At 28.0% G+C, this 16,668-nt stretch overlaps 1 protein-coding gene across 1 annotated transcript; it reads right to left on the reverse strand.

Annotated features, from left to right (window-relative positions):
- Nucleotides 1-6,789: 6,789 nt before the first annotated feature.
- LOC129613716 (vitellogenin-A1-like) lies at nucleotides 6,790-13,277 on the reverse strand. Its single transcript, XM_055527895.1, has 3 exons — nucleotides 13,229-13,277; nucleotides 12,392-13,119; nucleotides 6,790-12,299 (listed from the first exon to the last, which is right to left on the reverse strand). Exons 1-3 carry the CDS (start codon nucleotides 13,257-13,259, stop codon nucleotides 6,951-6,953), a joined length of 6,108 nt encoding a protein of 2,035 aa, XP_055383870.1. The 5' UTR covers nucleotides 13,260-13,277; the 3' UTR covers nucleotides 6,790-6,950.
- Between the last annotated feature and the right edge of the window lie 3,391 nt (nucleotides 13,278-16,668).

Consider the following 16,668-nt stretch of genomic DNA (forward strand, 5'->3'; position numbering starts at 1 on the left):
TTTTTTTTTGTATAAATACTTAATTCAAGAAGCTGTAAAATTCTATGATCTGTAAAATAAATGGTTACACGCATTTAATTAACAAAATATACAATAATAATAATAAAAAAATAAAAATGTGGTAAATGCGTTTTTTGCGTTCTTTTATTAATTCAATTATATTTCGATCTCACCAAAAAAAAAAAATCAGAAAATGCATTCATTTATTTGATTATGCATGTACATATATATGCGTATACCTTCTATTAAAAATATGTATATGCTATATGCATTTTATATATAACATAGGAGGTTTTCGATAATTCAATTCTATAATTAAGATCGTAATATATTTTATATTTAAAATTTCCTGTTACTTTGAAACGGTTCGGATTTGATACTATATGTTCTGAACAAAAATTTAATTAGTAAGTTAGGCTTCTTTCAGATATTCAAGGGAAATTTGCGCATCGCAGTAAAGAACAAGCAAACAAAAAATCTATTGTTTCATTAAATATAAAAAAAATTTATATAACTAAGAGAATTGTACTTCGAAATAATATTTCTCAGACAGTTACATATATATACAACAATTATATATACAGATATTGTATTTATGTACATATAACAGTTTTATATACAAATATTGTATAACAGGTATGTAACAGTTATATTTACAAATATTGTATTTATACAATATAGGCAAGTTTAATATAAGATCCTCCCGTTCTAATTGAAATCAATGGTTAAAATCATATGTTATAGAAAATTTAATAATTCTAATAATAATTCCTAATTAATACAATTGTAATACATATATACCTAAATTGGATATAACAAAAAATTATTGAAATATCTGAATACCATTTTTCTCTCTATACACTTATAATTAACTCTGTTATAACGTTCAATTTAAAGTAACCAAAAAACTTAATAAGCATTTCTTGAATATTTCTACGTAACATATATAAATATACACGAAAGTGTGCTATAAGTATATCAATATTATTTGTAATAAAATTCATATACTTATAGCACACATACATATATATGTATTTAAAAGGGATTAATATTCATAAGTAAGTACACACCTATATATTTACCAAAACTGCCACACAACTATCGTTCTACAATTTTTATCTTAAATTTCCGTTTCATTTTCCGTCTTGAAATGATTTAAAAAAAAAAAGAAACAAAATAAATAAAAATCCAAATTCGTTTTACATCTTATAGATACATAAATACACACATATAAATTCATTTCAGTTCCGGATTTATATATAGGATCAAATCAAACTCAGCAAAAGTATATAAGTAAAGTAACACACTTTCCCCCCTTGAACAAAATTGAAAAATCTTGTACAAACTTTAATATTCCTTGACTTCAAAAATTCAGTAATTTTTGTACTCGTATTAGTATACAATTCAGCAATTTACACTTATGAGCTGAATTGTGTATTAATACTGTATGTTGGAAGTTAGGGATTGTTATCATTAATATTTACATATACCAAATTATTTAAGTCTGCAATAAAAAATTATTGCATACTTTTAGAGGAAGACGCAAAAACAAAAACTACTTAAAATTAAAGGAAGCATTAATAGAATAGTAGTTGAATTCGGCGTTTAAATGGATGGAGGCCAGTTTTACGATACATAATTATATTTTTTTTATAGCAAGAATTTGGAAAAGCTAACATATAGTTTGTGCCTTCGATATATAATAAAATATCAAAAAATGAGAGATGTATAGGTGTCAATTTTCTTTCTTTTGAGAAATATTGATTTCTTGAGTTTTGATTTGTTGAAATGTTGAAAAGTGAAAATTTATGTTTATACGTTCAAAGGCAAGAATAAATAAAACTGTAATATACATTTTTGTATGCGTATTGCAATGGATGCAAATTGAAGTATAAGTGACTATATAAAATAAATCTGGGAGGGCAATCAAAGAAAATGAAATTCTATATAAATAGAATAAAAAACTGAGATTTTGGTAACTTTTAAATAGGGAATGTTTTTGAATATTTAGTGGTATGTGGAAAAAATCTAAAATATATAAAAGAAACAGGGTGTTTCTTAAAATACAGTTCTTGAAGTAAGAACTGCAAAGCTTTCTAAGCTTTATGTACAAATTAAATGGAAAGTTTTTAAAGTTTTGCAATTCTAAGCTTAAAAACTGCATTTTTAAAAATTCTCGTAGACATAAATATAACCAACGAATTTACAATCAAAAATCTATAAACGTATCAAATATAAATAACCTTGCAAAAAATTCTTTATCCGACCCAAAATAAATAGCTATTAACATATAATTTTACAAGACACTACAAACTACAATTAAATTTGCCTAAGCTGTGAAACAAAACTATTTGAAATCCGAACCTGTTTTTCATCATAATATTGTACATAATATGTATGTATATATGAACATGAACGCTAAATTAAGATATCAATCAAATTTTTTTGATATTATTTTGAATTTAGCATTTCATTAACTATGTATATATTTAATATTATACATTATTTTATTATGCATGAATATATATGCATATATATATATATAAATATGTTTAAAGTGAATAAATAAAAAGTAAATATTCCGATAAACAAAATATAAAAAAAATAATAAAAACAAATAAAAATTTTATTTATGCTGCACCACTGTCATTGTTGTGTTGCCAGAGAAAATCATTTAAAATATGTATACCTATAGATGTATATAAAACATCTATAATGTACCTGTGTCATATAAACCTATATTGTTATAAGAAGCATATGTTTATTTCTGTAATATATATATATATCGTATTTATATATATATATAATACACATGTAATATAAATTTTCTTCATGTGTACGCGAATTTTAAATATAATAATCAGCAATATAAAAGCCGATTTAAATAAAGTCATAATATTGTCCAATTAACTTGGTAAGTATAACAAAAAAAAAAAAAAAACCCTGATGTTAAAAACATAGTAAGAACAACAAATAAATGCAATATACTCGTATACAAAATAATACAATAAGATATAAGCTTGCATTAATTATTATACAATTGGTGCGCATTAAATTTCCTCTAGGAGTATAGCATTGCCAATAATATAAACCAGGAGTATAAGTATTATGTAAGTTGAATATGAGTTATTATTCAGATAAATACGGCCTCATATTTTTATATAAATATATATATAGGAAATAAATGTTAAATGGAGCATGTTAAATGGATGTAAATAGAGCTTAATTTTTACTCATATATATATATATATTATAAATAAGAATTGTTATACAAAATTAATTTATAAATTATTTTCTCCCAACAACTCCGAACTGAAATAATTTATAATAATGTTCGAATATATTTGATAAATGAGTTGAGGGCTTAAATGGGGAAAATCCCTATCGCACATTTTAAAAATAATTTTCATGTAATATGTACCTGGTATAAGTAATTTAAAAGTAAGATTTAAAGAAAAAAACATAAATGAATTCGAAATGGAAATAATATGAACAAATACCCCAACAATTTATTCTTTCTCTCTATATATTTATCCTTTTTTTCTACTCTATTTATATTCATTTAACTATACTATATCAGTATGTCTCTATATATAATCTTACATTTCTATACTTTCATCCTGTCCTAGCTTTTGCTTGAGACATAATATTATAAATAAAGGAAGATATAAAAAAATTTTTCTAAATGTAAACAAAATCTTGCTCAACAAGTACATTACTATATTATATACATATATGCATATAGTGTATATGTACATATATTTACACACATATCCATAAATGAATAATATATAATTATATTGTTTGTAAATATCATCATATAAAAAAATTTAATTCTTAGACTATAATATTATAATATATGTAATATAATGAATAAAATTTTTATGATTTCCACAAAACTATATTATTTAAATCAGTGTTTATGTATATATATGAATATGTCTGTATTATGATTGTATATACACCATTCGAGATTCAGCAGAAGGAGGTTATTTTTATTTGAAAAAAAACCAAAAAAAAAAAAAACAGTTTAGATGAATCCACATGAGCACATTGTTGTTTTAAAACGAAAAATAAAAAAATAAGGATCCAAAAAAGGAGAATTTTTTGTATCGTTATTTTCTTTTGTCTTCTTGGGCAGTTACTTATTATGTACCATTTAAAGAGAGTTTTATTTACTCGTCGTAAATTTTCGTATATTTATATGAAAGTATATATCCATATGTGTATATACGTACATATATATAAATATACATAGTAATTTTCAAATGAATTCTCAATATAATGAAGGGCGGAGCTGAATAACACAAAAAAAGAAAATATGTATAGCTTAAAACAAGAAGGAAAAAAATAAAATTCATTGTAATTTTCTTAAAATATTTTTTTAAAAGTTTAACATAAATCACTAAATTAAATGTACGAGTATATGTATGTATATATACAATATTTAAGAATATTAATATTTCCCCAAAAAATTCATGAGTGCGACTGTACATTTCTATATCATCTTCCAACTAGTCGGAGGTTCTCCCAACCAAACAACTTATGATTCCCCCGAATTTATGATACTTATTAGGAATACCAGTTAAAATCATTCAAACAATACAACCGATTTAAATGAAATTTGTTTAAAACAAATAAGACAGCAACTTATTTGTGAAAGCTCATTTTTAAAATATTCTACTGCAACAATACAATTATCTTATGTATACTCGTATTATCCCATTTCAAATTTTCAAAAAGGCTCATATAATTTTCACTCTATATTACTACAAAATACATTTGTTGCTGAGTAACAAACACTGAGAAAAATTCAATAAAAATTTCAGAACAAAAACAAAAATATATGTACGTGCAATATAATAACTAAAAAACCAGTTCCATTTATCGAAATTATAAATAGTTGTATATATGTATGTACTCGTACAACTATTTATAGTTATATATTTCATATAACAATATGAAATATATATTATAAAAGAATGGAAGGAACATATATATCTATCTACTTGGATATATAGAACTCTAAAAGGTTTGTGTTGTTTTGTGAGTAAAGAAAAATTCAAAATGCTATGTTTTGAGTGAATTTTAAAGAGATAAAGAAGAGAAAATTGAGATAAATTGAGAATGCAAATTGGCTGTAATTATATGAGTTTAATAAATTAAAAAAGTATCTACAATAAAACATTGCGTCGATCCTTTTCAGTTATATGTATACACTTATAGAATATTGTAAATATCAAATTCAATATTAGAAATACACGCAATATGACTTTAAAGTTTGAAAATAATTCTTTTTATTAAAGTCAACTTTTAAAATATAACTCGAAGAAATCACTTGAAAAAAAATAATAAAGAAAATTACTTAAAAATGAGGATTTTTTGTAAAACGATACGAACATTTGCGTCTAAACAACCACCAACGTTAAGTTTTAACCACCAACTTTCGACTTTTAACTTTTATCACATTACAACCATCCAAATAGCGTGAATTATAATTTAAATTGATATACATACAATATATATATAAAAATTAACTATCCCAAAGTTATCATGTTCAACTACAATCTAATTTACGTTATGCAGTCGCAGTTGTAAGTAAATTTAAAATAAAAATCCTATATTCTCTCTCTTTCTCTTTTACTATAGTATCTCAATTTTCTCTTACATCTCAAAAAAGATTTTGTAACAAATACATGTTATGTGTATGTACATATGTATTTAAGTAATAAACTTTGAAACTTGAAAAAAATGTAAAATAAAATATCTTAATTAGTAATAATTACCAATCATTCCGTATATTCCAGAGTATAAATACGACATTTTCAAATACATATATTTTTTGGTATGTCTGAGTTGTCTTCTAAAAAAAAAAAACAAAATAAGAGTTGAATAAAAATTAAGGCTATAAATAAACACATTGGGATTATGTATGTAAATACATACATGCACATACATACATTTTTTGGTGAATTCTAAGTTTATTATTAATCTACATATGCATGTACATGTGCATTTTTCTTAATTTTAACCTTATAATCTTAATTAAGTACGTTATTTTTTGTAACATTTTTTACAAAAGGATCTTCAGTCAATATATTTGATTTACTGGATTGAAAATTTGGATTTTTATTTTCTACAAATACACATGTTTGTACAATTTTTATTTTTATTACATACAAATACAATGTTTCTTAAAATATAATTGTGTGTATGTACATATGTTTATAGGCCATGGAAATTAAAAATTCTTCAAAACCAGTACGTATAGATGAAAATTAAGTTATTAATAAAATATTTTCCTTTTATACGTCTCATGCGAGTTGCATAGGTACAAATATGTACATATTATATGTATGTTTATATTGCAGAGAAGTTGTTCAATTTGTACTCGTAATTGTTACTGAAATTTAGGTAGTGAACAAAACTATTTTAACCATTTTTTTTTTTGAGATTTCTTAGTTAAGGAGAATTTTTTACTTGTTTTAGTAATATAGAAAGTTAAAGTAAAAAATTTATTATATAAAATTAAGAAAAGAAACAAAAGTATCTTTGAATCACGAGGTAACAAATTGAAAAGAACGAAAATTAAATTGAAAATGAAGCAATCAAATTTTGATAATATGTATGTATTTTTAAATTTTAATCGTTGATTCTATGTGAAGCGCAATGTGTTTAAAACAGTCACTTAATCTTTGTTCGTAAAACCAAACCATTAAATTAGAGTACTTATAAGTTCATAAGATTTGAAATGATTTTTTTAAAAATAAAATTATTACAAATTTTTAATGTTCGAATAATTTATTTTATTTTAATTTTTTTTTTTACATTTTTTTTGGGTATGCGCTTAAAGAACTAAATAGAAGAAAATAAAAATAAAACATTTGATAAAAGTTTATGATAGTTCGCTGTTATTGGTCTCCAATTGTGATCCATTTAATTGAATTTCTTCAATTTCTTGCCACACATTCCATTGGTACATTGAATGTTAATTGCTTGGTAGCTTCTTTAGCACCCAAATCTGGGTTGGCACCTTTACGAATTTGTTGAGCATACATGCGTGCAACAGAATCATTACGGTCACGGCAGTATACTGAATATTGTCTTCTTTCTTTATTACCGGTTTCACAGTGGCTTGGACATGTTGGAATCTTTTTCAATGTGAAACATGTTTGATCTTTAGATTCAACAACTTGCATTTGTTGTCTTAAATTACAGTTTTGATTGTTTTTGTTTTTGTTGTTTTTTCCATGCTTTTTGTTATGTCCCTGTGATTTGCTGTTGTTTTGTTGAGATGAAGATGAAGAGGAATTTTCTGATGATGAGCTATTACCACTTTCAGAAGATGAAGATGAGCTGCTGCTGCTGCTACTGCTGCTACTGCTACTAGATGAGCTTGATGAGCTTGATGATGCAGACAAATCATCCCAATTCCATTTTCCTGTTTTTGAATTTGTTTTGATAGCATTTCCGCTAGAGAATTGCATTTCAGTACAACGAGCTTGTTGAGCTTGGTTATGACGTTCAACTATTTTTGAGTTACATTGATTATCAGTGATGGCCCAAGATGCTGCGAAATGTTTTTCATTTCTTAAAACACAACGTTTTGGTGTCATACGATCATCAACTTGTTCTCCATTAAGATTACCACATAAACCTAAGGTATTATTTCTGTAGCTTGGTTCATCTGCATGTACACGAATAGTTTGTCCGTTATAGTATACTCTCATTTGTTCGCGGATCTTAATTTTAATGTCATTTGATGGTAAAGAAGTTATTTCAACAGCTGGTTGGTCATTTACATCAGCATCGTTATCAAATTGTTGAACTGGTTTTGATTCAGAAAGTTTTTCTTCATTTCCATTTACTTTAAGTTTATATGATGAGCCACCAGATGGTGATAAATGAATAACATGATCTTCACCTTCAGATTGGGCAACAACAATTGTGATTTCTTTTTCATCATTCTTTTCACTTGTTTGACGGACAAGAACTGAAATATCTAATGGTTCTTGATTTCTGTTTTGTTGTTTACGTAACGAATATCTTGCTGGATCATATTGGAACATGGTGTACCAACAGTTTCCAATTTCTTGATTTTCAATTATTGCGTTATCAAATGTTTGAATTTGATCTTGTTCAACTGTACAAACGTGACCGTTTCTAAGAGCGTTTCTTTGATACATACGGTAGAAGTCCATTCCTGGATGAATAGCTAAGAGTGGGCGAAGTTTATTTTCAACTGGAAGATTATTGAATTGTAAACGTTTTTCTGGTGTTTGAAGTGTAATGTTGACTGATTTGATATGAGGAGAAATGGTAATTGTAGCTTCAAATTTATTATGTTTTCCCATTTCGTTGATATTTTCTTCCATTGTATTAATTCCAGCATGTCTCAACATACTTAATGCACGATTTGTGATATTTCTTAACACTGGAGTAGCATTTTCAAATTCAGCTGAAATTTGGATTTTATTCAAAAGATTGGCGTGGTAAGTAGCGTTCATGCAATTTGGCATTTGGTAATATCCTTGTTTCATTTCTGATAAACATTCTTGTCCAACTTGGCTGTTCTTAACTTTATTTTTATGTTCTTTGGTTTGTTCCATTTGGGCTTTAATATTAACTTGACCGGCTTGTTGTCCATTTTGACCGAAAACAATATTAATTTTAGCGCTAGATTGACCATTATGTCTCAAAGCTTCCTCAAAGTTGAGTGCTGGGGTGTTTGGATATCTTCCAGTGTAAGTAATTCCTATTTGTTGTGAATGGGATTGTGAAACTGGTTTAGAGCTCAAGAATATCAAGAGACGTTCTTTTTCATCAACAGAACTGTCAGCTTGTGCGATAGTCATAACGTATTCTGATCGCTTTTCTCCAGTAAAAGCAATTGAAGCATCAATTACTCCAGCTGAAGCATATTTAATACCATAAGCAGCATTTTGTAACATTTCTTGACGACGTTCTTCACTATTTGGTGAAGTGTTTTGAGTGAAAGCAAGTAATTTTTCATCAACAGAAGCAGCATGTTTCATGTGTTGGGTATGTTGGTGATTTTCCTGGTCTACATTGTAAGCTTTATCTAAAGCAAATGAAAATTTGATAGCTTTATTTGCAGAACGTTGGGCATCGTATTTAACATTCATATTAAATTGATCTAATGTAGCGGCAGGCCATTGATTTTGTTTGTAAAGGATTCCAGAGTTTTGAGCGGTCTTTTCAAGTACAGCAGCATTTGACATTGGAGTAGTGGCAAGCCATAACATTCCTTGGAAATTAACAATTTCTTCTGGTGTGAGATCTTGATAATATGGCATCCACAAAGCTGATAAAACAGTTTGTGGTAAATTGCTTCCATAAGCAGCTGGTTCCAATGCATGTGGAATAAATTCAAGTGGGCTCCATGATTGTTCTCTCATTAATCCTTGCATGACTGCTTGGTAGCTGTATGGCATTCTTGTTAAAGCATTCTGACCTTGTTTACGTAACATGCGGCTCATTTGTTCTAAAACATTAGCTGGGAGTTGGTGTTCAAATTTAGCACGCATTACCATACCAGTTGAGTGTTCTCCCAAAGTTCTTTCAGTCAATTTACTAGTACGAGATGTAATAAGTTTAGTATTTTGGGTATCTTCAGCATATGGACGAAGATTTAAAATGTTACGACGAGCAGTGTATGGCCAAGCGCTTGAGTGGAATATTTTGGCGTCTTTGTTATCGTCAATAGGTTGTAATTTACCATTGATACGTGTGTTTTCAAAATCAGCATCTAATTTTAATTGAAGAGGAACGTGGGTTTGTGTTTTTCTTACATATCCTGCAACATATTGTTGGCGTTCAGATGGTGTAATAAAACCAACTGTAGCTCTTTGTTCTGTGCTGTGTACGAGGTGCACTTTAGCAGTGACATTTACTGCTTGCATATCTTTGATAGATTGCCATGATGGATTGTGTTCTAAATTAGGTGTGGTTGATACTTGAACTTCTCCTAAAGCTTGTAATAATGTTGGAATTCTGAAAGTGTATACGAATGGATAACCAGTTGCTAATGGGAAAGCTATAGCAACTTCACGACGATTGTATAATCTGTTCATTCTCAATTGTTGTCCATTACGAAGACCAGCAAATATTTCAGATAAGGTTTGTGGTAATTCTTTAAGAGATTTTTTGTCAAAGGTGACAAAACGTTTGTTTCCCATTAAGTTCATTAAAATTTGACCTTCAAATTCACGAGCGTCTTCTTCATGGATGTTTAATTGTTTAGCTATACGTTCAGTTGACCATTTTGAATTTGTGTTGCTGCTTTGTTTTCTATTTGATTGGTTACCATTTTGTGGGTTTGGCCATAAATCTAAAACTTGTTCTACACTAGACAACATTACTTGAACTTCAGCTGATTTTGTATTGAAACCACCGTAATTTTTGTAAGCATCATACCAAATACCTCTTGGTAAAATATGTTCTTCACCAACAATATGGGTAAGTTGATATTTGTATATCATTTCTACGTTTTTGGCTACGTAATCTCTTAATTGAGTTTTAGAATATTGAATTCCATATTGACGTGGGTTGAGGAATTTGGCGGCAGATGCAGCATTTGCTGCAAGATCTGAGTTGTCATTATTTTCAAGATTTGCTGCGGATAATATAGCTGATTGAACGGTGGCTTGTACTGCTTCGCTTGGATCTTCGTTAGTGAATTCTGCCATGCGTTGAAGCATTGCAGCTGGTGGGCCTGTACGCATGAGTAATGCTACGGCAGCTGAACGAGTTTCTGGTTCTTCATTGACATTTGAGTAAACTTTGAAAAGGATATCTCTGATTTGTCTTGGATGAATTTCAGCAATTTTATCTAAAGCAAGAATCATAGCAGTACGTTGGAAAGCACTTAAGGTGTTGTCATTGTCAAAGTATTTTTCGAAAACAGAAACAACATGTGGATGAGCAATATTTCCAAGAGCTCTCATGTTCAATAAAATATTTTTGTTGTTATTAGATTGAACAGCTTGTTGTAAATTTTGAGCAAAATAAGGAACGATTTCAGTTTTCACTGTTTTTTCAAGTTGAGTTCTGAATGAAGAAAAAGCTTGAACTGGGTAATAATTTCTTGCAGAGTCATCGTCGGTAAATGCACGTCTAATGAGATCAGTAAGAGCAATGACGGCAGTTGAGTGTACATTTCTTTGATTTTGAACTTGCTGATCTTTGACAAGTTTATTGAAGAAACGTAGAACAATTTCGTGTGTTGGTGTACGAATTGATTTTGCAAGAGTGTTCACTAAAGCTGCAGCTTGTTCACCCTTGAGTTTTCCTTCTGAAATCCATGTGGTAATGATTGAAACTGATGGGCCGGTTCCAGCTTGAGCAACTGCGTCCTTGAAGGTTCTTCTAGCAAATACTTCTTGGGTAGATCCTTGTTGATTGTTTCCAATATTCAATTGTTGAGCTACATTTTGGATTTGTTGTTGATTCATAATTCTAATTAAATCAGTTAAGATATTGAATTTCTCCAAAGTATTTTGTTTAGGGATTTCATTTTGATTTTGGAGATCTTGAGCGATTTCAGACGACAATTTCTTTACTGTAGTTTCAACGTTGATTTGACTTGAGTATTGAATGCTTTTGCCGCGGTTTCCAATAGCGTATGGGTGGAATGGAAATTCCGGTGCTTCAGTTAAACTTGGTTGAGGCTGACGGTGTCTTGACTGGCCATTTTCATTATTTTCTTCTGAAGATGAAGAACTGGAAGATGATGAACTTGAGGAAGATGAAGATGATGATTGACCGTGTTTGTCTCTATTTTGTTTGTTTTGCCAATTGCCCTCATTAATACTTCTTGGAGAACGATGACCATTATTTTCAGAGCTCGAACGATGTATGGTGTTTTTTTGGTGATGTTTGTTTTGTTGATTTTCGTTAGATTCACTGGAGCTGGAGCTTGAGCTTGAGCTTGAGCTAGAGCTAGAGCTAGAATCACTTGAGCTTGAGCTGGAACTGCTGGAATCACCATGTTGTCTTGGTTTATAGTTATGTTGTCCTTCACGTATTTGATTGTCTTTGTCGGATGGAATATTGTATCTGTAGACAAGATTTCCAGCATTTACTCCATTATGTGGTGTTTCTAATTGATTTGTAATTTCTTTAACTTTGTTCAAAGTTAATTGAATTTGGCCAATAACTTGAGCTTGTTGGTTTTGGTACATTGATGGACGAACAGCTACACGGTTGGTAGTGGTTGATTGTTGAATAGTATATTGATTGACATTACCACTAGCGATGATTCTTGTTGTTGATGCTTTCTATATATATAAAAAAGTATAAGAAAGTAATTCTTGGGATATCGACTTTTACAATTGACTGTAACTTAACAACGCTTAAATATAAAACTTACGGATAGGAAGTCTCCCATTTGATTAGTTCCTGGTTTTAAATCTGAAGCTCCTGTAATTCCAAAATGATATCCTTTACGTTGTTCGCAACGGCTATAATTTAAGGTTTTAACAATTTGGAAAAATTCTCCTTCTGCATTCAAATGAACTTTTGGAGCCCATTGTGCTTCAGTTTGCTCAACAATAGCTTCTTGTAGTGGTGAAATATCGTAAATTGTTTCACATTCTCCAGTAACTGTTGGTTCCATCGTTTTGTAAAGAGCAGTTGGATTATGTTTATCTTGAGGTAATTGATTGTGACGTGATTTTATTAAATTGGTGCCCTGTGTATCAACTTGAAGTTGAGCTAAGATGGCTTTCAATTGATTAACTTGATCATTTGTCATTGATTTATCAACAATAAGTGATTCAACAACACCACCATTCAATTTCAATGTGAAAGTGAAATCTTTCATATCAGTCTCTTCAAATTGCAAGACATCTTCTGGAATTTGAGAATTGAAGTCCTCCAAATCATCATGGAAATGAGCGATTTGAGTATTCAATAATTTTCCATTAATTTGATTATCACTTTGGGCTTGCAATACAAGTTTTCCTTTATTCACCACGCCAACATACTGATTTCTTAAGTCTGGTAAAGCAGTTAATGTTCTACCATAGAAATTGTATGTATATTCCTTGTTATGTTGAAATTGTGGTTGATTTACAGTAGTGGCGGCAACGAAACCGACTAAAAATTTTTTTTTTATTTAATCACAATCCTTTTGGACTTATACTTATTTAACAGAAAACTACATTTAACGAATATTTTTTGTGCTTGACGATTTTTTAAGACTTACCAAACATCAATAAAGCAAAACGGGTCTTCATATTGTCCGTGTATCTCAGTTGATCTCAGAAAACGAACTATGATTGAGTTTGAATTGAATGGAGATTTTATAGCAAAACTTTTTTAAGAAAGAATGCTTACTATAGCATTTTCTCTAATATTATCAGTAAAATAAAATAAAAGTGCTACTTAATACATATTTGATAATTCCTAAGTATTTCAAAAAAAATATTTTGATTCATAAATTCATTCATTTCTTTAAAACTTTGTTGCATATCATAAATTATCAGCTGATAATTTGAATTTTAAGCTGTAGTAACTATGTAAAATTGTAGAACGGTAATTGTGGAAATGTACTGTCTTTAACATTACTCTTATAATTTTAAAAACGACAATGTTATTCACGTTTTTGTAGATATGTAAGATTATAAATTAAACTCAAATCTGGTACAAATAAATAAAATATTAATTGATTTTGAAATTTGCCGGCTTTTTTAATACGAACATTTTACATTTTTTTGTGTGCAATGAGCAATTCACTAAATTTAAAATTTTCATACATAATTATTTTTGACTTTTGAAGAAAAAATTTCAAGGTAGCTATATCTTAGGAAAAGGCAAAAATTTAATAAATATATTTAACTTGTACTAAAGATCTTCAATGACAGCTTAGATTTACTTATAATGTCTCATATATCTTAGGATAATTTTTCTTGAAATTCGGTTTACCTTAAGCAAAGTAAAATTAATATATTAAAAATATTATCGACGTCATTGAATGCAATAAAGAAACTTTCCAACAGAAAGGGATTGGTCTCCAGTGTTGAAGAAGCGCAAATAAACCATTTTAAGCAAAATGTTTGCCTGTCAATCATCATGAGTTTTAATTTCTATTGAGTTGATATTCATTAAAATTCATATCTGAGTCTAGTTTCTTTAGTGTGATGAATTGTTCAAATCTTTGACGTAGATCCCCATGCGACATGTTGGACCACATTTAACAAAATACTAAATAAAATCATACTATAATTTAATATATATCATTTCTGTTTACTGAGTAATTAAACATTGATCGATTTCTTTTTTTCAGAGATCTTAGCCTTACATACAATTTTTAGCTTGTTTGATTTAGGAAATCAAACACATACCGTAATTTAAACACGCCTAACTAATACCATAAATCTTTTCCCATATATTTTTGAAATAGAAATTTCTAATAATTTATATTTGCATATACAAAGATGCAAAGAGTTGTAGAACTTTGAATTTTTTTCAATGTTTTTAAAATTATCTGATAATCTGATAATGACGCATTATCAAAAATTAATATTTTAATTTGTTCAAAAATACTTCAATTTTCACTTTTTGTGTGAGAAAAATACCGGAAATAAAATAAAGAAGAATATATAGAACTAGTCGTATGTGCTTGCATTGCAAGCCTTGCAAATATTATGTCTGTAGTTTTGAAATTGTGTTCCATTCCGTGTCTGAGATATTTTAAATTTACTTTCTTTCTTCAAAAACACACCCGTAATATACATATAGATATGTTTTTTTCCTAGTATTTTTTAAGATAAAACTTAAAATAAGAAATGCTTAAAAATATTTAATTAAACAAAAAATTAGTTCTTTTGAGATCTAATATCTTTTTAGTAATTTATTTTGACAATAAGCAATTTAAGCGATAAATTATCGTATACGCATAAAATAATTCGCTACTAAAATCCATGCACATATTTTTTTGGATTTTATAATACATGCGAATAAAACGCGTGAATGTATAATGAGTTAACACTAACGCTAACGTATATAGGGTAATGCGTATAGCATACGATTTCTATGCAAAAAGTCCCTGGTTCGAACCCTGAAAAATGCGATTTGTCAGACGAACTTTTTTTTTTTATTGATAATTTTATTTTTTTTAAATGAAATTAAAAAAGGTTTACCCTTACAAATCAATATCAGCGAGTTTCCGTTCTAAATATTTTTTTGAGAATCCCTTTTTGTAAAAAATTTAATGCAATAGAGTAACATTTTCTTATACAATTTAGTCTTAAAAATATATCGTCAAGAAATTTAATGTACACTTATGTTTTGCTTATTAATACATTTTGCAGCAGATCGCGAAAAAAATACTTAATTAAATGCGTACGTACATACTTATTATAAAACAATGTAGATTTAATTAAATCTTTACAATTTTCTTAAGAAAGTCTTCACTTTTTGTTATAACTCACACTTCCAAATATGAATTTACATACAATATTTATATCTTCAAAAGTAAATAAAAATTATCCCTACAGGATATAATAACATTTTGTAAGAAACGGTCATAAAGCATCTTGGGAGGGGTTGAAAGGGGAGGACGGGTGAAATTCTTGACCCTAGAGGCAAAACCCTATCTAATGCCTCTTGTCGCATGTCTGTAGCCCTGCTAGAAGTACCCGTACTTTTTGACACCTGAGAAGTAGCCATATATATATAATAATATTATTGAATTATTTTTTGATTTTAAAATTCAAATTGTTTAAAATTACTTTTCAAAATTATTATTGTTATTTTGCATAATAATCACACTATATAGGAATAATAAATTAAAATTTATTACAAATTAATAGAATCAAAAATTACTTGTTTACACTTATAATTATTATTCAATATTTTCAAAGATGACCTATGAGTTGACATTTCCATCCATAACAATGATTATTCTTATTATTATTAAATTAAATATTTATTACAATACAAAGTTGTACTACAATTTTAAATGATGATTTGTTAAACTGTAAAAAACAGGGAAGTATCACGGGACATGGCTTAAAAATTACTGTAACGCAGTACAACTGACTTATCATTATAATAAACATAATGTATGTAATGTATATATACATTAATTTTTACAATAGTGTATTAATATTATATTTAGATTTAGATAAATTATTTGTTATGAAAACTGAAATTCAGCAAACCGTATGAAGCATAATACATCATTATGAATTAAACATAGAATTTGTTTAAAAAGTACACCATTATGGCTTAAATTAGGCTTTTAGGTTGTAATTGCAGAATTGTATAACAATACAATTACATTACATTCTATATTAATACATTAGTTTCAAAATTTTTCGAAAAGTTTTTTTTTTAATAAAATCAATCTCTTTCCTTTTTTGCCGTACCTGTCATGTAAGGGTTCATTTTACTTTATTCGTATTTTTCATGACACGAGTATAAAACAAAAAAAAAATTTCCTTGATAAGAATGAGGATGCAAATATGAGGTTAATAAACTCAAAAATAACACATGGAAGTGAAAATAATATTTGAACTATTAATAAATGTAAAAGTTAACGCTTTTAAAAAATGATATCAAAATTTAGTTTTTTCAACTTTTTTATAAATTATATTGTCTTTTATAGGTAATTTTCAATTAAATCCATTATAATTATATTAA

The sequence above is a fragment of the Condylostylus longicornis genome, unplaced genomic scaffold (assembly GCF_029603195.1).
Source record: "Condylostylus longicornis isolate FDR11 unplaced genomic scaffold, ASM2960319v2 ptg000091l, whole genome shotgun sequence".
NCBI lineage: Eukaryota > Metazoa > Arthropoda > Insecta > Diptera > Dolichopodidae > Condylostylus > Condylostylus longicornis.